This window comes from Rosa rugosa, chromosome 2 (genome assembly GCF_958449725.1).
Source record: "Rosa rugosa chromosome 2, drRosRugo1.1, whole genome shotgun sequence".
In the NCBI taxonomy this organism is placed as follows: Eukaryota; Viridiplantae; Streptophyta; class Magnoliopsida; order Rosales; family Rosaceae; genus Rosa; species Rosa rugosa.
The window spans coordinates 49,942,239-49,966,326 of record NC_084821.1 but is presented as its reverse complement, the minus strand read 5'-3'; the positions used below and the strand labels follow the sequence as shown (position 1 = coordinate 49,966,326).

Genomic DNA, 24,088 nt, shown 5'->3' with positions numbered 1-24,088 from the left:
TTACTCTAGTATGGATCAAATGCATTCCAAGATACTTGCCAAGGTCACTAGTAAGGGGAGAGCCACAGATGCCACTAATATTGGAAGCAACTGATCTGCAGGTATTAGGAGAGCAAAAGATGAGAGACTTCTCATAGCTCACAGCTTGACCAGATAAGGAGCAAAAGGCATCAAGACATTTTTTCAAAGCATTGGCCCGTTGAGTGGAAGCTTCAGCAAAAAGCATTAGATCATCAGCAAAAAAAAGGTGAGAAACCAAGGGACCAGATTGAGAGGCACGGACAGGTCTCCAGCTCCCAAATTCAACTGTAGACTGAATAAGATGAGATAGCTTTTCCATGCATAAGACAAAAATGTAGGGGGACAAGGGATCACCTTGTGTGATATGAGGTGACCTCATTTTAAAAGCATGTTTAGCTATCAACTGTGAAATTAAGTACCTAAGTGTTTGGTAATTATGGTCCCGTGTGGGATTTGCTTCACTTTTAAAAAAAATCTGCTTCTGTTAAATATTTTAAAAGCAACTTTAATTGAAAATTAAATGTCACTGACAGCAGATTTTAGAAGCGACCTAAAGGTTACTTTTAGAAGCTGTTGTGGATCAAAACACTCTCTGAAGTTGTTTTACGTACTAACAGCACTTTTTTTACCAAATACGAAACTGTTTTAATTTATAGCTGATTTTTCTCACAACACAACAGCAGTAATTTTTTTTTTAAAAGACACAGCAATCCCAAACTAGCCCTAACTTGTACTTTTAAAATTGATGTGCGTATAAAAGCAGTGTTTGGTGACCTTTGGTATAAAAGTGCTGTGAGTTTAATCAATAACAAAAAAGAACACGAAGTTAAAAATGGTGTTACTTATGTCTATTTGTGAGCCCCAGGAAAATTTAAGAAATTAAGACAAGAGTAATTGAAATTAATTTTATTTCTCGATACGTCGTAACAACACTTGGAATTTTTCGTAAACTTTTATTGAAGTGGATCTTCAATTTAATGACTCGGTATAAGGTACGTGTAACGACGAGTTCGTGGTAATTTTCGTGAAATTTTTAGGAAGTCGAACCTATTTATTATGAATTTCAAAAGTTCAGGAAATTAAGAAATTCATTTTGAATAAAAAGAATAATTGCTGTGCAAAGTGGACTGTTGTTTCATCACCGCTTCATCTTGGCAGTTGATATGGGCCTATAAGTACCCTAGAATCTGATCAAGGTGAAATATTTAAAGAAATTATTAAAATTTTTAAAAAATAAATTTTTTGAATAAACTTATTAGATTTCTTTTTCAAATTCCCATAGTTTTTTGATAATTTCTAACAAAAATTGAATTTTAATTTCAAAAAAAAAAATGTCATATTTTTATTTAGAAAGAAATGTTTAGCAAGTTAGAAATGTATATTTTAGTGTTTAGACAAATATACCCTCAACTTTAATGACTTCTAACGTGAGATCTAACGGCAGTGAGTTAAGTGTAAGATAATAATAAATATGAGTGAGTCAAGTGATATTTTTGAAAAGTCAGTGAGTTAAGTGTCGAATAAGTCATAACTCAATGATCATTTGTGATTTTTTACGTAGTTTTTATTCTTGATTGACTATTCTTTTTTTACTATATTTGTGAGTGTGTTCTATTTCAATTCATTTTTTGGATCAAAGCTACACCACTAACAAACCGCCTTTATTTTTTTATTTTTTTTTTCAAATCTAATTTATTGTGTACAATGCCAGGAATACCCTAATGGAGATAATTTTTTTTTTTTTTTTTTGAATAAAGGGCTGGTGCGGCTGCCCTCAAGCTTTGATTAATGAAACTGTCGAATACAAGGGGGGACATGGAGCCTAAACCCCTGATTATGATAAGCATCTAGAGGAAATCCCGAAATAGTATCAGGACCCTAATGGAGGTAATTACATATTGATAAGTTCTCAAAAAATACAACAATATCCCTAAATTCAATATTGACAGAGAAAAAAGTCAGAAAAACCCTAGAGAGAGCGTTCTTCTCCCAGGTAGATGCTCTCTGCACCCTCTCCATCACGCTCAGGCTCGGGAGGGGAATTTTGTCATCGCTTTGTTATTGTCTTGTGGCAGCGAGAGGGAGGTGGTTTTCATCCTCAAAGTTTTTAAGCTCCCGCTGCTGTTTTCTTTGATCTATCTAAGCTTTGACCGTCGATGGTTTGATGGCGGTCGGGTTTGGTTGTGGTTGGGGGATCCAGCGATCTATAGCAGGGTTAAAGCTTTGAGGTTTGGGCCTGGGCATTAGGTTGTGTGGTGCGACAAGACTAGTATTCCTGCGATAGTGGAGGGTTTACAGTTTTCAGTTTTTGTTTATTTGTTTAGTTTTGATAGGTGTTAGAGGTTGGTTCTGGAGCACATCGAGTAGTGGTAGAGGAAATCATCATTCTAGCCTTCTGGAGGGTAGGTTCAATCTGGTTTTGGGTCGGAGGTGATGGCGAAAAGGAGCAGTGGTGGGTTAGTGGTTTGGTGGGTGTGGTTTTCTTCCTGTCAGCATGTCAGGGTTGGGTTGATGTTGTCAAGGGTAGATTGGGGTTGGAATTCACAGGGATGTGGTCGATGTGAGACTAAAATGGTGGATTTTTCCCAGTATGGCAGGGCAGGTGCTATCCTAAGTCAGCATGGCAGGGCAACTGCTATCGTCTGAATAAGATGAGCATCGTGTCTAGAGGTTCTAGTTGTACTGGCAAGGGAACTTAAGTGGTGGAATCTTCCCTAGATGGCAGGGCTATCGCCATCCTAAGTTAGGGTGGCAGGGCAACTGCTATCCCACGTTTGAAGTGTCTAAAGACAATAAGCACCGTGTCTAGAGAGGTTTTGCTTTTGGTAATTCCAAATTTGGTATTGGTGTTTCCGAGATGGTACAAGTAAGGGGAGGTGACGGCCAAGGAGATGACAGTTAAGAGTCGAAGGTGATCGATGGCATGGTGTCAACAAGTAGGGTGGTGGCATTGCTGGTTCTATTGTGGTCTCAGGTCTGAGTATCCAGAATCTAATTTGGTTGGGTCGATGTAATGTCCCGTATCTCAATTTACCAGTTTACTAGTCATTTGGACGGTAAACGACAATTACTTTCACCTTTTACTTTGTTTCTATACTTTTAGTGGTCCTAAAAGTTGACTTTTTGTTTGGATAAGTTTTTGAGAAATTTTTCTTCTTGAAAGTCGTAGAGGACGTTAAACCGAGTTCATGGATATGTGGTACGTAAAGTTCGGAGTTCGTATGCTAAAGTTATAGAGGAAAAACTAGAGTTACTGTTTGAGATAAGTTTCTATATAAATGGGAAGTTACTATGGTAGGTTTCTATTTTCGGAAACCACCACAGTAACTCTCTCTCTTTCCTCCCCCGCGCTCTCTCTCTCTCTCCTTCTCTTCGGGTTTTTCTGTTTTCCGTCCAATCTTCTCTGTCCGGCCACCAAATGGCGAGCTACGGGTCTGCATCGACGCCTCCTCCCCCTCGTGAAGCCTGCAGTAGTGGCTCACGGCGATTTGGCCTGAATTTTGCGAATCGAGCTTCCAAAGTTTACTATAGCAGTTTGGGGTCAACGCCGATTTCTCCCGATTTCGGCCACCTCCGGCAATGAAACCGACCATTCTGGAAAGCCCATCTTCCACTGGTGAATCCCTCCAAGTTTCATAACTCAATTTGAGGTGTGAAAGGAGAATCGACAATTTGAAGGAGTTACTGTGCAAATTGGCAGATTTCAGATCAAGCTCTACTTCCGGCCAACCAATGTATTTCTGGGCTTTGTTGTAGTTGAGAAAGTTGTTTGAATTGTTGAGATGATGTTGCTGCTGAAATTTGGTGGTCTGATTTGGAGTTGGCCGGCGGCGAGTGGGGTAGGATTTTGGCTTCTATTTTTAGCTAGATAAAAACTAGTTGTGAGTTGTAGAACCTGTAAATGTGATTTTTATGGAAATTGGAGAAGTTTGTTATCTATTGTGAATTTCCGAAGTTTGGAGTTTTCGGATGTTGATTTATGGAAATCCGACCTTCGGGTTTTCCTTATTTCCGCTATGCTAACCATCTAATCGACGGATTGATATTAGTTGTGAAGTTTGGGTTGAATCCGAGAAGTAATGAAGATGTTGATTTATGTGGGGTATTCGGGTTTCGTTTTAGAATCGTATTTATTTGTCGAATTGTCATTTACGAAATATAATTTTTTACAGGACGAGGTACCAACCCATTGCTCGACGAGGATCCATACGCTTGGCCACGTTACCCTTTGATTTAAATGATTCATTCATTTACAAATATTTTCTGAATTATTGATTCATTCATTTATCATTTCAATTATCGAGCATATATTTTGATCTCGGATTATAAATTGATTTCAGAAATGAATTGGTTTCAGATTATAATTTGGTTTATTGATTGGATTCCCATCATGATTTTTGGATATGAGTTTGCGATGCTTGGATTTGGATTTATGATGATTTTCGACGAGTTATTTTTCGATATGATTTTCGGAATTAAGTATATCTTTATTAGTCGATTTTGAGATTTCTGAAAGGTTTTATTATACTCATCTATTAATTCTCGCTTATTTGTTGTTGGATTTGAGAATATTCTTTTGGTGTGTGGGACACGTCGTTGATTTATTTGATCAACATGAGATTCTCCGAGTACAGTTAGGAATCATACTCGTGTTTTTATTTGCGAGATTTTGGGGAAGTCTTATTAGTTTTCGGTTTTCGTATGATTTTAACCCACCATACTTGGGTCGTTTGATTTTATTGCTAGCTAGCCTATTAGTACTCCTCCCCGCTTAATATGTGTTTGTGGGTGAGTTGAGCAAAGAGCATGGGATGCTCAAGAGCCTGGGAGGCTCCCTTACTCGTATGGTGATGACTTCTTCCCCATACTCTACTGTTACTTGACTAGCAGGACTAGTCCGATTTTGTTTAACCAGAGGGGCTATTCTTATTTTCTTGAGCATCAGAGTTTCAGTCTTTTTACTTGGTTGTTTGTGACTAGCGGAGGTAGTCGGTTTTTTTGAGCTGAACATCATTCAGATTATTTTCCTTAATTGTTGCATGCATCGGGTTTTTAAAGGAATAAATGTGGGAAAGTATAAAATCTCTTTTCTTTTCAATTACTTATTTTTGTCCACTCACGCTAACGTTTTTATCTACTTTCCCCTGGGCCCTTCAGTTTCAAATGTCCAGTTTGCAGAGTTGCTGGTTCGGCATAGTAGAATTCGAGGCATAGCATCTGCTGCTATTGTATTCCTTATTGTAGGTTATTTATTGAACATACTTGTATCATGAATTCTCTTCCACTTTTAGATCGCTCTGATAACCTGTGAGACAATTGTTTGGAAATTATTTTTGTGTATTTAGAACATGTTGTCTTTCGGATCTCAGTTGCTTGCGGAGTTGTGGTAATTTGGGGAGCAGAGTGGCTCCAGGAGATTAAGGATGGCTTATTAGAACTGTGAATGTGTTTCTACAGGTTTTGGGTAGTCCATCTTTAGGGGTGACTCTACCAAATTTTCGGTAGAGTTATTCCAAAGGTGGGCCCCACAAGGCCACCTCGGATTTCAGGGTGAAATTCGGGGCGGGTCTTGCCAATCGGAGCCACAGATACTGTAGGCTAGGTCGATCAGAGCACTGGTCAGGTGAACTCTGGGTGGTGAGTTGGTGTTGGCACAAGAGAGGTTTTATGGTTCATTGGTCTTCTTGGTTGGACTTGAGTTGAGATGTATTGGCTCCACTGTTCTTGCGCATGGATTTTAAATTAAAGTTATGTTTAGTTGAATATGCCATAACTATGTTGTCCTTCTGTTTATGTTTAGTTGAGTCTTTTACAATTTGTAGTAAGCAATTTATAAGACGAGAGGGTAGTAAAGTTTCCCATCATCTTGCAAAAGAAGACTTGTTAATTAATCAGCATTTGCGTTGTTTCGAGTCGGGACCTTCTTGGCTCCAACACTCAGTATGGACTTTCAGTTTGAAATCTAGTGTGGGCAAAGTACTGTTCTATCACATTCATGTTGGTTGTTGATAGAATGACTTTTGCACCCTACCCATTGTAATATTTCATTATGAATGAAATTTCTCTTCTGATAAGAGACCCAAAAAAAAAAAAAACTTTCAAATTCAAAATTTAGAATCCAAACTTTATGCTCGCAACAATTATTAAATCCATCGAAATCATCAATATCGTCAAAACAAGCAAAACTTTATCCCTCATTAATTGAAAGAATAATTAAGGAAATCCATCGTTGACGCGCCAATATTTTTTTCCCTTACATTTTATGGAAATTATTCTATGCACCGACAGTGCAAAATGACCCAACACTTATAAGATGATCTCAACCCTTGATATTTATAATTAATATTTTTATTAATAATCTAAGAGTGTATTTAATATAATCTAACCATCTATTTATGTCGGTGCACTGAATTCCCCCCTACATTTTATTCCCAATCAACTATGCTTTTTTTACTGTGCGTGTGAGAGTGTATTATTTCAATTCATTTACGGGATCAAAACTGGACCATTAACCTAATTCACACTTCGCTTTTATTTTTTATTTATTTTCAAATCATAAATTATCGGTAATACCTTATGGGGGAGATTTTAAATTCTAGGGGCCGTGACCACTTACCCAATTTTAGACTAAAAATTGCCCACTTACTCCGGCAATAGATTTTTAACCCCATTTACCCCCAATCTAAATATGAATGACAATGTTACCCTTATTTGAATTAACAAACCCTCAGACTCTCTCTCTGTCTCGTCTCGTCTCGTCTCTCTCTCTCTCTCTCTCTCTCTCTCTCTCTCTCTCTCTCTCTCTCTCTCTCTCTCTCTCTCTCTCTCTCTCTCTCTCTCTCTCTCTCTCTCTCTCTCTCTCTCTTCATTCCTCGACCGAGTCGATTCAGCGAGTCTCAACCTCTCGCTTTCTCCCTCTCTGAAGAGAGATGACAATCACTCGCGGGGATCGGTGGTGTGTAGCAAAGTGGCTGCTGGGATCGGTGGTGCAGGCGTGGGGTTGGGTAGGCTGCACGGACGCTGGGTGGGCGCTGATGCAGGGGGGGCGCTGAGCCGTCTATGCTGGCTGTGTGTTGCTGGTGGGTCGTGAGGCCGTTGGGCTCTGCAAGGCGGTGGGCTGTGCGGGTAGGGGGTTGCTGCAGGAGCGGTGAAGCGACTGGGTCTGTTCGACGGCGTTGGTGTGGATCCGGAGACGTGGGTGATTCGGTATGGCAATGGAGCTGTCGTGCATTGCTGGGTTTGCAGGGGCCGCGCGGGGATGGGCTGTTGTGTCAATGCTCGGTGCAGCAGCACGTGGTGGACGTGGGGGTAGTGGGCTGTCTTGGATGAGTTGGGTGCCCAAGCGACTGGGTGCCCTTAGCAATTCGATGCTGGAGTCGCCGGAGGAGTGACATGGATTGCTCCGGTTGCTGCGTTTTTTTTTTTTTTTTAAGAATTGTTGTTCAGTTCTTTTTTTTGGCAAGGAATAGCATTTTTTTTTTTTGAATGTCTATTGGATTGGAGGCCAATGATCTACTATCTGTTCAACAATGTGAGTAATCTGACATTGCAATGTAACTGTGGGGTTTGTTTGATGGTCTACTGGGGGGCAGTAGACACATTATTGGCCCCCAGTAGACTTTAATACGATGGACAGGGATCACTATAGTGTGGTGTTTTGATAAGTTACATGTTGTTTTCTGTGTATTAAAGTCAAATTATCTGTGAATCCTACAAAAAGGTGCATTTTTGGTGGTCTATTGGGAGGCAGTAGAGACATTGGACTTTGTATTGGGGGGGCAATAATATGATTATTGGGAGGCAATAATATGATTATTGGGAGCCAATAATATGATTATAAATTGATCAATTGTGCCTGTAGTGTATTCATTTTGGTTTTGGGAGTTCATACAATTCACTGGACGATAATAATATGATTACTGGGGGGCGATAATATGATTACTGGGGGGCAATAATATGGTTACTGGATATTATTAGGGACCGGTCGGCGGATTCCGGTCACCGGTTGCCGGATTCAGGTCGCCGGCGCCCTGCCACTGGTCACCAGAGGCCGGCAAGGTGGAGGATGACTTCTCCCTCTAAGTGAAAAAGAAGGAGAGGGCAAAAAAGTCTCAAAAAAAAAAAAAAAAAGAATTAATTGGGTAAAGGGGAAATAATCCCTTAGAGTGTTTTGAGTAAATGGGGTTAAAAAACAGTTGGTGGAGCAAGTGGGCAATTTTTAGCCTAAAATCGGGTAAATGATCATTTTCCCTAAATTCTAAATGCAATAAAAAAAAAATAATTTCAAATTCAAAATTTTTCTTTGCATTTGTATGTACCTAAATTTAGAACTCAATTTCATCCCAAAAAAGGAAAAAATTTAGAACTCAATCTCTATCCTTTTTTTTTTTTTTTTTTTTTTTGAAAGATCTCTATCCTTCCTTAATGACCCACAAAGTACTATTAAGAAATGGATTTTCTATCATTAAAATTGCCAAAACAAGCAAAAACCTTATCCCAATCCCCCAAATTAGTACACACCAGTTTACAGGAGATATGATCAGACTGTGCACTTTTGGACTTTTCTCTGGACTTTAATGGGCTGTGGCCTGTGGGTTTTTTACAGCGTTGTATTTAAGAAAAGGAACACTCCCTTTGCTGTCGTCATTTATAATGAAATCTATGACGAGCATCCTATAAAAATCCCACATTTTACACCAACCAAAAAACAAAAAAAAAACCCGGTTCTTTCTCAGCCGATTCCATCACTGATCGGCTCAGCTGCCCCCTCCCTCCCTTCTCTCTCTGAAACCAACAAAGAAGACAAAGCCGGTTCAATAATGGAGCCGCGGCTAAACTACGCACCCGAGAATTCTAAGTCTCTTTTTTTGCTCTCTCTCTCTCTCTCTCTCTCTCTCTCTCATTTTCTTATTTAAATCGAAGTTTCGAAAACTACAAGACTGTCTCTCTTTCTTCTTGTTCTTGTTTCCCTGACTTTCCTTTCACTTTCACTTTCTTGCGGTCCAAAACAGTAACAAGCGAGCTCATTCCGGCATGGATACCGACGACGTTGTCGAGGTCGCCGCTCCGGTTTCTTGCTCTCGGAAATTGCGAAAGAACAAGGAGGTTCGGTCGTACGCTGTTTCTCTTTTTTTTTTTTTTTTTTTCTTTTTTGAATGGCAAAATCAAAGTTTCAGTCTTTTTGTTTGAATTTGGAATTTTGATCGGACCCGATCATGTGGCTGTAGTGAAATCAGTGTTCTGATGGTCTTTTTTGAATGATCGAGTTACTGTTTTTGATTGGTATTGAATTGGGTAATGGTGATGGGTTTGGTTTTGGTTCTGATCAAACTTGGTTTGGGGATTTGAGCAAAAAGAATTGGTCTGTGGTTTTGTGTGCTTGGTATACATAGTGGAGTATGTTGTGTGCAATGTTATGAGATGAGTGGTGTGGTTGTCTGTGGCAGTGAGGAGTCTGCTTGTGTATAGATGAAGTGTTGAAATTGGAGTATCAATCAATCATGAGGTGATTGTATCGTTAGAACAGATGGGTTCATTAAGCGACCCAGATAGTGATTTCTTGGGAAACTGCAACTGTGCTTTGAATTGTGAGCACGGTTTTGTCTATGAATTTGGCAGTTCTTGTCTTTTTGTAGAGAAAGAAAATAGGTAAAATGGCGAGTTAGTTAGAATGTGTCGACTGCAAAGGGAGGTTTTGAGAGGAGGGCTGAAACATGGTTGCCCTCTTTTCTCTAAGATCATCATTCCAATACTGTGAATGCGATATCTTCCCATTTTTGTGACTGTTTTGGCTATTGGTAGAACAATGTCTACAACACATTTCCTACACCCAGTGCTGTGTATATTGTCGGACAATTTCCCGATATGGTTAGTTTTCCCCTCTTAGAAGCATTGAACCTCCATGCGTGTTGCCAATCTGTCTGTTATACAACAAAGTAAGTTTCTATTACTGTGAGTTGCTTTGATATTTAAATGAGTCTGGACTGTCCTGTATGCATAATGACATCTTTTCTAAACTGTCTATCAATCTGTTGATACTTAATTGTTTTAACTTTTCTTTGGATGGTGAACGTAAATTTTCTTGGTTATATATGTTAGATTTAGGGTATCCAATCCAAAACCAGCTGATAGTGTGTGGAGAGACCCAAAATCTCATTTATTGTATTCATGGCTTACAATTCTCAATGTGAGATTCTGTAAGGTCATGTACACCCTGCAGTGTGATACCATACAATAGTTGACCTATCCCTAATGCTTGGCATCTTTACAATAGTTGATGTTTTTTGTGTTTTATCAGCTTTTGACATGAGACTGTTGGGTCTCTTTTGTTATTTAGTATAACAAACTTTACTATCTTGTAGCATGTAAAACCATCATTATATTTGGATTTAGAGAATGACTAACGTCTGTCATATGTATTTTTTCTTTTTCAAGCTTGACAAGCATTTGTTGTTTTTGCTTTTGTTTCAGATAAGTGGGATTCTCGTTAGATAGTGAGGAGGTTCATTCCCTCCTAAATACCTACATGTCCTATTTATATGTTGTTCTCTCGGTCTCTTGATTTACTAACTCATTGACCTTGTCCTTGGTTTATACTCCTGGACATGATATTTCATGGCTGCCTCCGTTTGTTGATATGTTTTATTTCTTTCTTTTTTTATTGCTCTTTTGGTAATTTTTCCTAATCAACTGAACAGTGTATATTGGTTTATTTCTTTTCTCAGGTGAATTTGCAGGATGTGATTGAAATTGACAAAGATGATTCTGCTGCTGCAATGTTTATTTATGAGAAAATTGACAGAAGTATCAAAGGAAAGGCAGTGGAAAATTCTTCAGATGATTACCATATTCATCAATCAAAGGTTTATGCTTAGTTGGAAATGGGATTCTTGCTGTTGACTGCTAACTTTTTGCTATGCGATAGATATTTTGTGCAGCTATATCATTCTCAAGTGTATTTACTTTATATAATTACTATTACTTTCAGGAAGCTGTCCTCCATACTTCTGTTGGTTCTTCTGGTATGGAAACCCTTGGCTCAGTCAATGGAATTGAAATTGCTAAGGATGTCGCCCCAGCATCAAATCACTTTATTGACTTGGATGGTCCCAATTCTGATGCATCTGCTGACGATGTTGATGACTGTACTGATACTTGTTTTGAAGAGTTTGATTATGCCTTCTTGCAATCCCATTTCGATAATGTGGGTATTCCTCCTGGAGTAGAGGCGCCTGTCCCTCATATTCCTTGGTTGTCAGATCCTCCTAAAAGTAATGTAAGTTCAGTTTCTGGAAGTAGTTCTGTTGATACAAGGTATCAAATGAAATCAGATTATGTTGGCCTCCATGGAAATGAGCTGTTTCCCTGGACAGATCCTCCTAGTTTCAACTTTAAGCCAACCGTTGTGGGTAGTTCAAGCTTGAAGACCCAAACAGACAGTATCGGTCACCCAAATGGACAGTACCAGTCATCTTGGAAACTTCCAAAAGCTGCTAGAAGCAGAAAGAAACAATCTGCTTCACATCCCCAAGTTAGTGCTCCTAGTCTCCCAGTTGGAGCAGAACCATCAAAATCTCAAAGGCTCTTAGGAGCTTTGCAGCGTAAAAAGAAGCTATTTTCTTCAAGTAGTTCGACTAATTATGATGCAATGAAGTTCGATACTGGACCCGAGACATCTTTTTTTGGACCTAATTTACCCTACAGTCCAATTTATCCTTATGGATTACAGTCACCCTGGTTGTCAGATTCTTTGTCAGCAATTAGTGCTAAACCAAATCATTCAAGTTTCTACGGTCCAATTGGTTCCATATACCCTCCTGGAGAGTTAGTAGGTATCCCTTGGGTTAAGGGTGTTTCCCAAACTCAACACAATGTCACTGCTGCAAGCCTTTCAACAACCGCTGCTAGACAATTGTCTAGCAAGGAAATAGATGAAATTATGCAGAAGTACAAGGGTTTTAAACAATTTGATACAGTTGAAGATCATTCAGACCATCACTATATACTCTCTGGTACACTCAACGGTAATTCAATGACTCAGGTGAGTTAAGACAATTCTTGCATGTCTTAGTTTTTCTTTTGGTACATTTTCAATTTTATATCTGACGCTATTTTGCTATTACTCTTCCTGAAGCCACCAAAGAGCTGGGCAAAGAGAATTCAGGAAGAGTGGAAGAGCCTGGAGAAAGATTTGCCTGGTGAGCCCTTGTGCATATTTTCATGTCATGGTAGTGGTAATAAGATTTCCCATTCACTGCCTATTTGCTTTTATGTGTACACTTTTTAAAAATTACTTTTGAGAATACTGACTATCGGGAAATTATAACATCTGGAGTATAGATGTTGGACAAACAATAGAAACTATGTTGCGGAACCTTCTGCTAAGTAAGTGTATGAAGTGAATTATATTTGAACCCTGAACCTCCTCCTTGTTTTTCAAATTTACAGACACAGTATTTGTTAGAGTCTATGAGACAAGGATGGATCTTTTGAGAGCTGTAATTGTTGGAGCTGAGGGTACTCCTTACCATGATGGTCTCTTTTTCTTTGATGTTTCCTTCCCCAGTGGTTACCCCAATGTGCCACCGGTATGTAATTGTTATTTTTCTGGCATGAAATTATATATACATACATCATGGGTCTGACTTGGGCCTTGGTAATGCCAGCATGTCCACTACCACTCGGGTGGCCTTCGACTAAATCCAAATTTGTATGGTTGTGGAAAAGTATGCCTCAGCCTTCTCAACACCTGGTCTGGGAACTCAAAAGAGATGTGGATCCCGGGTGTGTCCACCATTCTACAAGTTTTAGTGTCCATACAAGGGCTGATCTTGAATACAAAGCCCTACTTTAATGAGCCTGGATATGCATCTATGAATGGTTCAGCAGCTGGTGAAACAAGGTCCCGGCAGTATAATGAGGATACCTTCCTCCTATCTTTAACAACGATGGTATACATGATGAGGAGGCCTCCGAAGGTAAGATTTGTTATCATGGTCCAAGTGTATCAATATATTGATTATATCTGCAAACATTTGATTGTGTGCCTAGTTTCCTGAAGTATTAAACGGACACTTTTCGTCTTTAGTTTCTCTAAATGCTAATATTGTTTGTGAAGGAATCAATTTTACACTGAAGTTTCTAGTTCATTCCAAATTCATCATGTTACTCATTCTGGTAATTTGCAAAGGAATCAATTTTTTTTTTTTGGAGTTAATATGCTAAACAAAGAGAGAGAAATTTTAGACTCATCTATTCTGAATGAAGATCCTCATCACCTTATCGTAAGTGTGCAGGATGAATTACGAATTCATGATGCACAGCCAATCAGTTCTGATGGTTTTTCATAAGAAAGTTGTTTTTATCTACACACACAGGGGTGTGTGTGTGTGTGTGTGTGTGTCTACCCCCTATAGTTTATTGTTTACACAAATGAAATAAGCAGTTTATTGTTTAGAAAAATGAATTAAGTGGTTAATGTTGTTAACTATATATGCAAAGACTCTGAACATACAATATATGGCTTTTCCTCTCTTTTTTGGCCAGTTTATATAGGGTTTATTTGCAGTTGTATTTGTTGATCATTATGACACATTATGGCAGTCCAAACATGCTGTGTTGGTTCATCTGGCTACATAATATGGTGGATATCATTCTTAAAAGTTGAGCCCTAATATAACTTATATTTGGATGCAGCATTTTGAGGATTTTGTTGTGGGGCATTTCCGGGATCGTGCTCATGACATTCTGGTGGCATGTAAAGCATACATGGATGGTGCTCAAGTGGGATGTCTGGTCAAAGGTGGGGTTCAGGATGTTGATGAGGGTGACAAGAGTTGTTCTCAGCGGTTTAAGGATTCTTTAGCAGGGCACATGCCGATGCTTGTCAAAGAGTTTACACATATAGGTGTCAAGGATTGCGAGAAATATGTATCAGCAGCTGTAAATGGGAATGAGCAGATTGGTAGTATGCCGCAGGCTGCAACATCAATGGTTTCATGTTGAAAAAAAAAAAAAAATGATTTGACAACTGATTGAACATCTCATCTATCTGAGAGATGCGGACTTCGATTCCTTTCTTATATATTTTTGACTCTTTGGCATCCTCTCCTTTGAACCTTCTTAGCATTAGTGGTTAGGACCATAGGACGGACAGGTTTCCTATCCAAAATAGGACGGACAGTATAAGTAGGTTTTGAAGTTCCCTTGGTAGGTTTCTGAACTGACAACAATATAAGTAGTTTATGGTGCTTCAAGAGGCATTATAATTTTTATAGCACTTTCAGTTCCCTGTGCGTATATATGTTTTCTTCAATGCCATTATGGACGGGATTGCTTAAAGTGACCATGTTAGAGCATAAGTTAGTTTCAGAAACCTCATATTTATCATAAATTCGTAACCATTACTCCAAGTTGCACATCAATCGGCTATGTGGGGATTTATGGTGTTGAATATAGAGAGTTTCTCATATGCTCAAGTTTCTCGTGCTTAGGTATTATGTATTATGCGACTGTTCTTTGGGAATAAAATCTGTAGAATTGGAATATGTAGTTTGGCGATACAAATATATGGGTCTGGATCATTATTTTACAATGAGTTTTTATCTTATAATCATTAGATCTAAGTTCAATGGTCTTGAACTCTTGGTTAATCCTCACATGATGTGGCAAATGACATGGAATTAAATTAACTTCAACAAATGACATGGAATTAAAATTACTTCAACCAGAAAGTAAGTTTTTTTTTTAATTTTTTTTAATCAATCCATCAATGATTGTCATTAAAATACTCAAGCCAGAACGGCCATTACATACCTCTCCTCTACCATTCAAAGATAGGACTAGACCATTCATTAGAAAGTAATAACTTATTCATTTATTACCTTAATAATAATTATGTTTCTTAATATACTTGATTTTTTTTTTTTTTGGTGTTTGGGGGGGGGGGGGGGGGGGGGGTTTATCTAAAGTAAGCCCATTTTTAATATTACTAAGGTAAATAAGTAACTAAAATTTAAGGGTTAAAAAAAATCTTGGAGAAGAAGAGAACGCACTTGCACGCGCTTCAACAAACAGAGTTTCCCTCCCTGTCCGGCGGCGAGCCCCTGTGCTGTCGTCGGACGGGCCATTTTTGATTCCTTGTGGGTCATGTGTGTGGCTGATTTCCTCAATTGACTTTTGGATCGAGGAGATCAAGATGGCGGTGTGCAAGGTGAGGGAGGGGGAGATCGCGACAGTTTTCTGGCTTTGGTTCACACCTCGATGGCTTAGTCTGCGGACTAGTCTGATTTGGGTCGGCCTGAGAATGGGTTTGTCTGGGTAGGACGGCACTTATCCATGGCATGACGGGGATGGCGGTAGGTCGATGGCAGCGGTCCGACGACAGCAGCAGGGCGGCGTGGCGAGTGGCCTAGCAGCGGTGGCTGTGGTGGGGGGATACCAAGCTTGGAAGGTGACCCGTGGTCTCCTCGCTTCCTGGGTAGAGGCTTGGGCTCGGCCTGGGCTTTCTGCTTTGTTTTTGTTCCTAGCTTTATTTTTATTTGTTATTTAGTTGTGTCTTGCCTTTGGCGTGAAATAAGTCCCTGCATGTATTTTGTAGGGTTAGTCGGGCTAAATGCTTGTGTATGCACTCTAAGTGCCTTATCTGGCCTAGCAAGACAACGATTCATTGTTAAATGGTCGCACCTCCTAGTGGCAGGATGAAACTAAGTGTCGTCGGATTTATTTTCCGGCGGCAACATAGTAAGAAAGCTGTGATATTGGTAATTATGTTTCGTTGTAATCGAATTATCTTTCCGTTATGTCACCGCTATGTCAAAGCAAATGGAGTAGCCAATGATGCACTCTTTGCTAATTGGTGCTTGTTAGAATACAAGTATTTTGTAGAGACTCCTGATATCATTTCGGGTTGTTCTCTAAATGCTTATTGTAATCAGGGGTTTAGGCTCTATGTCCCTCCCTTGTATTCGACAGTTTCATTAATCAAAGCTTGAGGGATTCAAAAAAAAAAAAAGGTAAATAAGTAACTAAGATTCAAATATACCAAAATTTTGGGGAAAAATCAAATACATAACCAATTAATTAAATACAAAGACTAAATTTTTCATTTGATAACATTAATCTTCATCTTCATCATTAATTACTTTTATTTGTCTTTTTGTTCCCTCCTCATCATTAATTTGTTATTCAGTTCGCCAAACCATTAATGTTTAATTACTTTATCAAAATCTTTCCAATACTTTTTAATTTTTATCAACACTGAAAGTAAAAATTTAAAACTGTTTTAGGAAATCAGAAATTAGGAGAAAATGATCTGTGCTTTCATTGATAATAGGGGCCTCTTTATATAGACGATTACAAGCAAAGAATATAAGTCTTACAAGGAAACTGAATCGTACAATGATTAGGATATCTCCAAAGATATCTGTAAGACTAACCCTATTACAACTTGGACAAGTCACTAGAATTTGGGTCAGACACATAAAATAGATGTCACTCCCCCTTATGTCGCCCAAACGTGGTGCTCTTCTCGTTGCCTCATCAAAAACCTTGCTAAGTAACAAAAATCTAATGGGACAAAAATAACCTCAGTAAAAGGAGAAAAAGAGTACAACACACCATTCACGTTTCAAGACCAAACATGTAGACATCTCCCCCTGATGTTTGCATCTCCTCCTGATGACAACGATCATGGGAGTTCGGACAACTTCCGTACATCTATGCTTGCAACATGTTTCTCGAAAGTGGATTTAGGCAGTGACTTAGTAAATAAGTCTGCCATATTGTCCTTAGATCAAACCTGGTTCACTTTGATCTTGAGGAGATTCTGTTGTTGCTGATTATGCTTGGTGTTGTAGCCTTTGATGTAGCTTTACTTTATTTGTTCAATGTGAGCAGCATTATCCTCATAAATGCTCGTAGGCTCATCTATGGTAGACTTCAAATCACAATTGCTTCGGACATACGTAATTATGGATCTAATCCATATACATTCACGAACCGCTTCGTGAAGAGCAATAATCTTTACATGGTTTGAAGATATAGCGACTAGGGTCTGTTTTGTAGACCTCCAAGATATCGCGGTCTTACCTATGATGAACACATAACCAGTTTGGAAAAGACATTTGAGTGGGTTAGAGAGGTACCCAGCATCAGGAAAACCTTCCAAAACGCTAATGTCATTTTGGGATGGGGATAAGAGACGCAGGCCAGTGTTAGCGGCGTTCCTGGTGTGTAATGGGTCCGAATCCATCATCTCTCTGTAGGGATAGAATAAGCCCATATCAATCGTACATCTCAAGTATCGAAAGATATGTTTAACACCAATCCAATGGCATTACGTTGGCGCAGAGCTAGGTCTAGCTAATAAGTTCACAGCAGATGAGATGTCCAGTCTTGTGCATTAAGCTAAGTACAATAATGCACCTATTGTTCTTAGGAGGGCACTTCTGCCTCTAGCACATCTTTGTCATCATCCTTCGGACGAAGGGGATCCTTTTAGGATCAAGACTACAGACGATCATGGACGTGCTTGAAGGCTTGACATTGTCAAAACGCCTAAGCATCCATCAATACGGTGCTCAAGTTCCAAACTGAAGCAAAACTGTGTTCTCCCAAGATATTTCATCTCAAATTCAGATTTCAAGTGTTCAGTGGTTTCCCTTAACTCTTTAAGGGCTTCCAATGAAGATAATATTACCAACATGAACCGCAATAGAATTCGAAACTTGTCATAGGAACGCGCAGGCATTGACATATCTCTTTCCAATCAAGTAGTCACTTTGTAAGCATTTCGACCTCTTTGTAAACGCACTTTGTGGTCTAGAGTCACTTGACTTGGGTAAATGAAGTCCACCAGGAACCTTCACATATATTCCGTATCTATATCCCCATAGAGATACGTAGTGACCACATTCGTAAGCTGCATGTTCAGTTATTCGAAAACTACCAAACTAACAAGGTAGTGAAGTGCAGTGATATCCATTACGAGAGAATATGTCTCCTCGTAGTCAATGTCAAGGTGTTTTGTGAGAAGCCTTGCACCATAAGGGGAGATTACATTCTCTTTTTCTCATCACGCTTTCTAACGAAGACACATTAGACAACAAATTTTATGTTAGGAGGTGTCGGCATCACTGGCTTGAAAAACCTTCATCTTCGTTAGAGAATCCAACTCAGCCTGGATCTCATCTTTCCATTTAGGCCAATTTTCTCTACGTTGGCATTCATCATTCATCAACGGAGCGTGGTTTGATATCATAGGACTCAACAAACTCATGCGCAATGAAATGCTTAAATACATCATCAATCATGATGGAGTTTCTATCCCACGGCTCATGTACACTAGTGTAATTTTTAGGAGTAGGTTCTGACATTGAGGCATCCCCCAACGATAACCTTAATCCGAAACATTCTTATGAGATGGATTTTGAGTGTCGATGATGAAATGATTAATTTGTGCCAAAGTATCCTTCGAACCCACGGGCCTCCCACCATCCTAGCTAAGGCCATGGCCTGTGACGCCAGATTTCCACTCTCTATGGCATTGGTGTCATGCCTACCTCCGTGTAGGGTGGCGCTATGTCCTCTCGTAGGGACGTCCATCCTTGCAGGCACATTTGCAGCAGATATGTGTGATCTCGTCACTTTAGCGGGGATCGAGATGAGACATAGTGGGGACATACCACGATAATTTCTATCATTCCTGTTGAACATCCGTGTTCTTATCTCCTCCTAACGACGGGAAGACTATCTCATCAAACTGACAAGCCGCAAATCTAGTGGTAAAGAGATCGCCTAGCAAGGGTATTAAGTGGCAGACTATTGTCGGAGTCTCAAATCCAACGTATTTACCCATTCGTCTGTGAGGACCCATCTGAGTGCACTGTGCCGGCGCAATAAGCACATAAATGGCGCACTCAAATATGCATAAGTACGACATTCTGGTACCCAGTCACTAGCTGTAACGCAGAGATATATTAAGTGGCGGTGGGTCATAGACAAATTAGCATAGTTGCAGGCAATACTGCATAACCCCACGCGGATATAGGGAGATTGGTGCGCACTACCAATGTTCGGGCTACCATTGTAGTAGTTTTCGCTAGACCATTTGGGTGTGTACATGGGAATATGATGTCCAACATCAGTCCCAATGCAATAATCATCGAAAGTCTTCTATGTAAACTCTCTAGAATGGCCAAGTCGAATTAACTGAATGGGATGATGCGGGGAGTGAGCCCGTCGCCATATGATCTGTGCTAGGAGTGTAGTATAAGCAACATTACAAGTGGAAAAGGGCACAACACATGACCAGCGCGTGTTTGCGCGTCAACCAGCATCATGAAATATTTAAACGTCCGCAAGTTGGTTGAATCGGTCTACATAATCCCCTCGGATTCTATGTAAGAACATAATGAGTATTTTCGTATCGTTTGCGTAGGACTGTCTTAGTCCTAATCTCCCTAAGGAATAGGCTTTGCAGAATGAGCAGGAGGCTTAAAAGCAACCAATGAGGATTTTGGTTGGGTCTAAGTGTCTGAAACGCTAGTGCAAGCAAAGTTGGTGATTACAGCATCACCTGAGGCACCATCACCATGATGCATGCCATCCATGGCATCATGGATATAGACTGCACCAGCCCTAGGTTGGCGGTGGACGGCGGCGGAGGTCACACTTAGTCCAGGAATCAACCTTTGATTCTTGCTTCATTTCGCTCGAAAGAATGGATGTCTGTGTAAAGTTTTTAGTAAATAGATTATCATATCATGACTAGGATGACCTATCCTGTCGTGACAAAACCAATATGTGTCTAAATCCAAGAGATCTTCTCTCATAACTTTATTGAATTTAATAGCTCGAATAGTGGTAACATAAAATCTACTAGAGAGACACATAAGGTTCTGTAAGATGTGCCTTTGTTCGCAATCATTAGAGGTAATGCAAATAAACTCTTTTCCGTTCTCAATATGCGTTTTCGCATGGAATCCGTTGGCCCATAGGAGCTAGAGAGTTTCTACGACAGTAATCAAGATGCCATTAGGCAAGAGAAATTGGGCCATTTCATGTCCTTAAAATATACCTGATGGCCCAGCTATCGTATCCACTGAGTAATATGCTCAAAATTTAAAATGAAGTCATAATGAAAAGAACTCGAAATTTTACTCATAAGCCAACTGTAATACCCCGGAAATTTGTTATTAATTTCTTGGAATTTTTGAAAATTAATAAGTGGTTAATTAGTGCGATCGTTAGTTTTGTGGTGAGGTGAAAGTGTTTCGGACGAATAATTACTCGAAAACGTTTTATTTTGAGGGGTCAATGGGTTGACTTTTTATTCGTTGAGTTTCTCCCAAAACTTTCTTACGAAATTCATAGAGCACGCCGATACAAGTTCGTAGATATGTGGTACGCGAAAATCGGAGATTGTATGAAGAAGTTATGAGCGACGTAAGTTATTTTCATTTTTGAAAATTTGGCTATAAATAGGATTTTTGAGAAAATTAATTTCACTTTCCGAAATTGGAAAGTTTCCATAAAATTTCGGAAACCATTCTCTCTCACCTAGACGACCCGACTCGCGAACCGGCGACCCGACCCGCTTCCACATTCTGTTTTCGGCATCCTCTGGCGACAAGACCAGCGCCAACCGACTCAGATTTTCTTCCTCTTCTTCCCCTAGCCACGAGTTTGCTCCGAGGTGTACCGGAAGTGGCGGATCGAACAGCAGAAATCAAGGCTGCGGCAGCGGACCCGAACTCACCTTCGTTTTCCCGCAACTTCACGGCTTGAAACCGGTCAGATTTTGAAGCTCTTCTCCTCCTGATCACAGCCATACAAGCCTTGAAACTCGATTCGAAGTGTGGTGGCCAGAATTATGATTTGAAGTTCAATTGTGGAGATTTTTCTAGCTTGTTCTAGCTCGATCTAGGCCTAATCAGCGTTGGTGCCAATTATGAAAGTTGTTCGTCGTGCTGAAATCTACAGGATGGGTGGAGCTGATCTTCCTGGTTCTGAATTTGATCCGGTGGCGCATGAGGATCACTAGCAGCCACTTGTGGCGGCGCGTGCCAGCCTTCTCAGGAGCAGTTCTTTGCTCCGTTAGCCTCCATTCGTCGATACGAACACGTGGGTATGTTACTTTTGTGTTTGCTCGACTTTTTGGTTGCGTTGGGGTATTTTCGGTTTTGGTTCATTCGGTTTTCGATCCGTGAGGATCTAACAGTTGGATTGTCCTCTTGTTTGGGTAGTTTGATCCTAGAAGTGTTTTGGAGGCCTTAGGTAGTCTCCGATGAGGTTTTGTCTTGATTGACGTATCCTTCGGGTTATAGTTCACGTGATTCGAACTTTAAATGCTTGTGTACCTTGTGTTGTATTGAGTGTGATATTGATGTGATTAGGTGTTTGACAGGATTGTGTGAGCGGAGTTTAATGAGTTGAGCTTTATCTCGTATGGCGTGTGAAGACGCAGCTAGATTTAGAGGTTTAGGAATCTCACGAGGTTCATTTATGAACAGAGTTACTTTATTATTGAAATTATTTGTTAAATTGTGAAATCGTTTTAGAAAATAATTATGTGTTTTAAATTATATGAACTTGATCGTCTATGGTTCATAGGTAAGTACAGTGAAGTTTTATTATAAAAATAAGGGCTAATTACTGTTTAGTACCCTGTGGTTTGAGTCCAACATCGATTCAGTCCCTTGACTTTCAATTTCATCAAAAACACCCCTGTATTACAAAATCTCATCTAATAGGTCCTTCCGTCAATAATCCGTCAATTGGAGCCGTGAACTCGCTGACGAGGCATGCCATGTCAGATTATGTGGGCCCCACCGATCAGGCAAAATGTCAAAATTGCCCCTGCCTCTCTCCCAGCTCCAGAAGAACTCGACTTGCCCAGGCCCAGGCCATAGAGAGAGAACCACTACCTCTTCTGCAATGGCCGCCCCTCCATCTCCGACCTCCGCCTATCCCAAGACTCCAGACGTTCTCTACGCCTCCACCTCCAGTCTCACACCATCAAACCCAGTTCACCAATAACATTAAACTCCAACATAGACAAAAAAAGACTAAAAATTTTCAACAAAATTGACCACCTAGAATGAATTGAATTAAAAGAAGAAAAACAGAAACTGAGACTTGCATCAAACACAGTGAAGGCGATCTCTCAAGGATAAAACAATATATCTCTCTCTCGCTCTCTGATCATGAGCGCTGACTCGTGGGGGACGGTGTCGAATTCATCGGAGGAGGAGGCCATGTCGGCGGCAGCGGCGTCATCGTCTTCATCGGAGGAGGAAGAGGTGGAGGACACTGATGAATTTCAGACCACCATCTCGTCGTCGTCATCGTCATCTGAGTAGAAGAGGCAAAATCTCCAGTTTCATGCGGAGCTGAACCAAGTTCGTCTATTCCAGAGGGCCTTGAGACCCCTGTTTCAGACTGCCTACACCGATCAAGAGTACCCGGACGACATGTTCCTCGCCGGACAGATCAGCGACGCCGGCCACTTCTACACCAGATCTCACCCCTCCAGTCGCACCAGCAGCCTCACCTCGTACTTCCTCGTATTTAGCGGCAGCCATGGCCACCGCTTCATCATCTTCACCACCATTCCGATTCAATTGAATCAAATCAGAAAAACCCAACCTAAATTTGGTCTGAAGATTTGGTTTTGATTTGAGAAGAAGGCCATTATTTTGGGCATTTAGAGAGAGACAGAGAGAGAGAGACGGTGTGTGGGTGTGGGAACTGGGAGAGAGGCAGGGGCAATTTTGACATTTTGCCTGATAGGTGAGGCCCACATAATCTGACATGGCATGCCTCGTCAGCGAGTTAACGGCTCCAATTGACGGAAGGACATATTAGATGAGATTTGGTAATACAGGGGTGTTTTTGATGAAATTGAAAGTCGAGGGACTAAATCGATGTTGTACTCAAACCACAGGGTACTAAACAGTAATTAGCCCTAAAAATAATTTTTCACGGGTTTTGTAGTTGTGAACTATAGTTGGTATTAGTGGCATCCCTGAGTGGATGACTACGTGTGTGTGTGTGTGTGTGTGTGTGTGTGTGTGTGTGTGTATTTATGTGAAATATATATATTAAAATGCATGTCTACGAGATTAGTCAACTCTAGGGTGTGTGTTTTGAGCATGTCTAGGATGGAGTTAGAGGCTTGACCCCCTCTAATTCCTAAGCTAGAAACCTTCAATTTTGTATTCGAAGGGTTATAAGCATGGCAATTTACACCCGTTGCGTGATTGCGCGGGCGGGTCTCTTAGTTGTCTAATTCCTTGATCTCTAGGCCTCTTGATGTGACTTAGTGACCTTGAACCGGCTCTAATTCATGTCAAGTGAGTTCCTACGACCCTTGAACCGGAGTAGGAATACCCTGAAAGGGAATTTTGTTCATTGAGCCTTGAACCGCCTTGGATACGACTACCGCCAAAGTAGGAAATTTGCATCCACATTAGATTAACTTCCGATACATAAGATTTGAGTGAAGGAGGCTCCCTAGCACCCGACATTTTCATTATATTGTTTACACTTCCCTAGTTTTCTTTGCATTTATATTAATTTCTTTACATTTCATTACTTTTTGTTAAGTAGTTCAAATCAACTCTCAATCATTGAATCCATCGACTCATTTGTGTATATTCGCCTTGAGGCTACAAGTTAGTAGCTTTGAATAGGCTTGGTGTGAGCTAAGCCGAGCATTTCCAAGGCTTGGTGCCTTGATTGTTTATAGTTTTTATTTTATTTTATATTTTTATTGTATGCATTTGGGTTGTCCTAGAGCCAATTATCTCGGTTAGGTCTAACCTAATCCCCGAGGTACGATAAACTAAGGTCCAAATACTTCCCTTACTTGACACGATTCGTACGCTTGCAAGAGAATATGCATCAAGTCAATGGCGTCGTTGCCGGGGATTAGGGTCTTCGGATCTTAATCCCTTGGTAATTGGCATTTAGGGTCACTCGCTTTGGTGTCCACTCGAAATGCTGCTTATTCTAAACTCCTAGCCTAGATTATCCGTCTACGGGCTCACTCCCCAGACCATCCTAT

The 24,088-nt window shown here is 40.2% G+C and overlaps 1 protein-coding gene across 2 annotated transcripts; it reads left to right on the top strand.

Annotated features, from left to right (window-relative positions):
- Positions 1-8,942: 8,942 nt before the first annotated feature.
- Positions 8,943-14,368, top strand: LOC133727946 (probable ubiquitin-conjugating enzyme E2 25). Of its 2 annotated transcripts, none has more exons than XM_062155362.1 (7): positions 8,943-9,126; positions 10,746-10,883; positions 11,009-12,061; positions 12,155-12,218; positions 12,469-12,608; positions 12,687-12,998; positions 13,717-14,368. In XM_062155362.1, the coding sequence occupies exons 1-7, from the start codon at positions 9,055-9,057 to the stop codon at positions 14,023-14,025; spliced, it is 2,088 nt and encodes a 695-aa protein (XP_062011346.1). In that variant the 5' UTR covers positions 8,943-9,054; the 3' UTR covers positions 14,026-14,368. The 2 variants fall into 2 exon arrangements, with proteins under 2 accessions (XP_062011346.1, XP_062011347.1); XM_062155363.1 differs by lacking the exon at positions 8,943-9,126 and adding an exon at positions 9,162-9,956.
- The last annotated feature ends 9,720 nt before the right edge of the window (positions 14,369-24,088 follow it).

Coding starts and splice junctions, on each gene's coding strand:
- LOC133727946 (XM_062155362.1), top strand. CDS start 9,055: ATGGATACCGACGACGTTGTCGAGGTCGCCGCTCCGGTTTCTTGCTCT. Junction 10,884..11,008: donor ACCATATTCATCAATCAAAG/GTTTATGCTTAG, acceptor TATTACTTTCAG/GAAGCTGTCCTCCATACTTC. Junction 12,219..12,468: donor CCTGGAGAAAGATTTGCCTG/GTGAGCCCTTGT, acceptor TCAAATTTACAG/ACACAGTATTTGTTAGAGTC.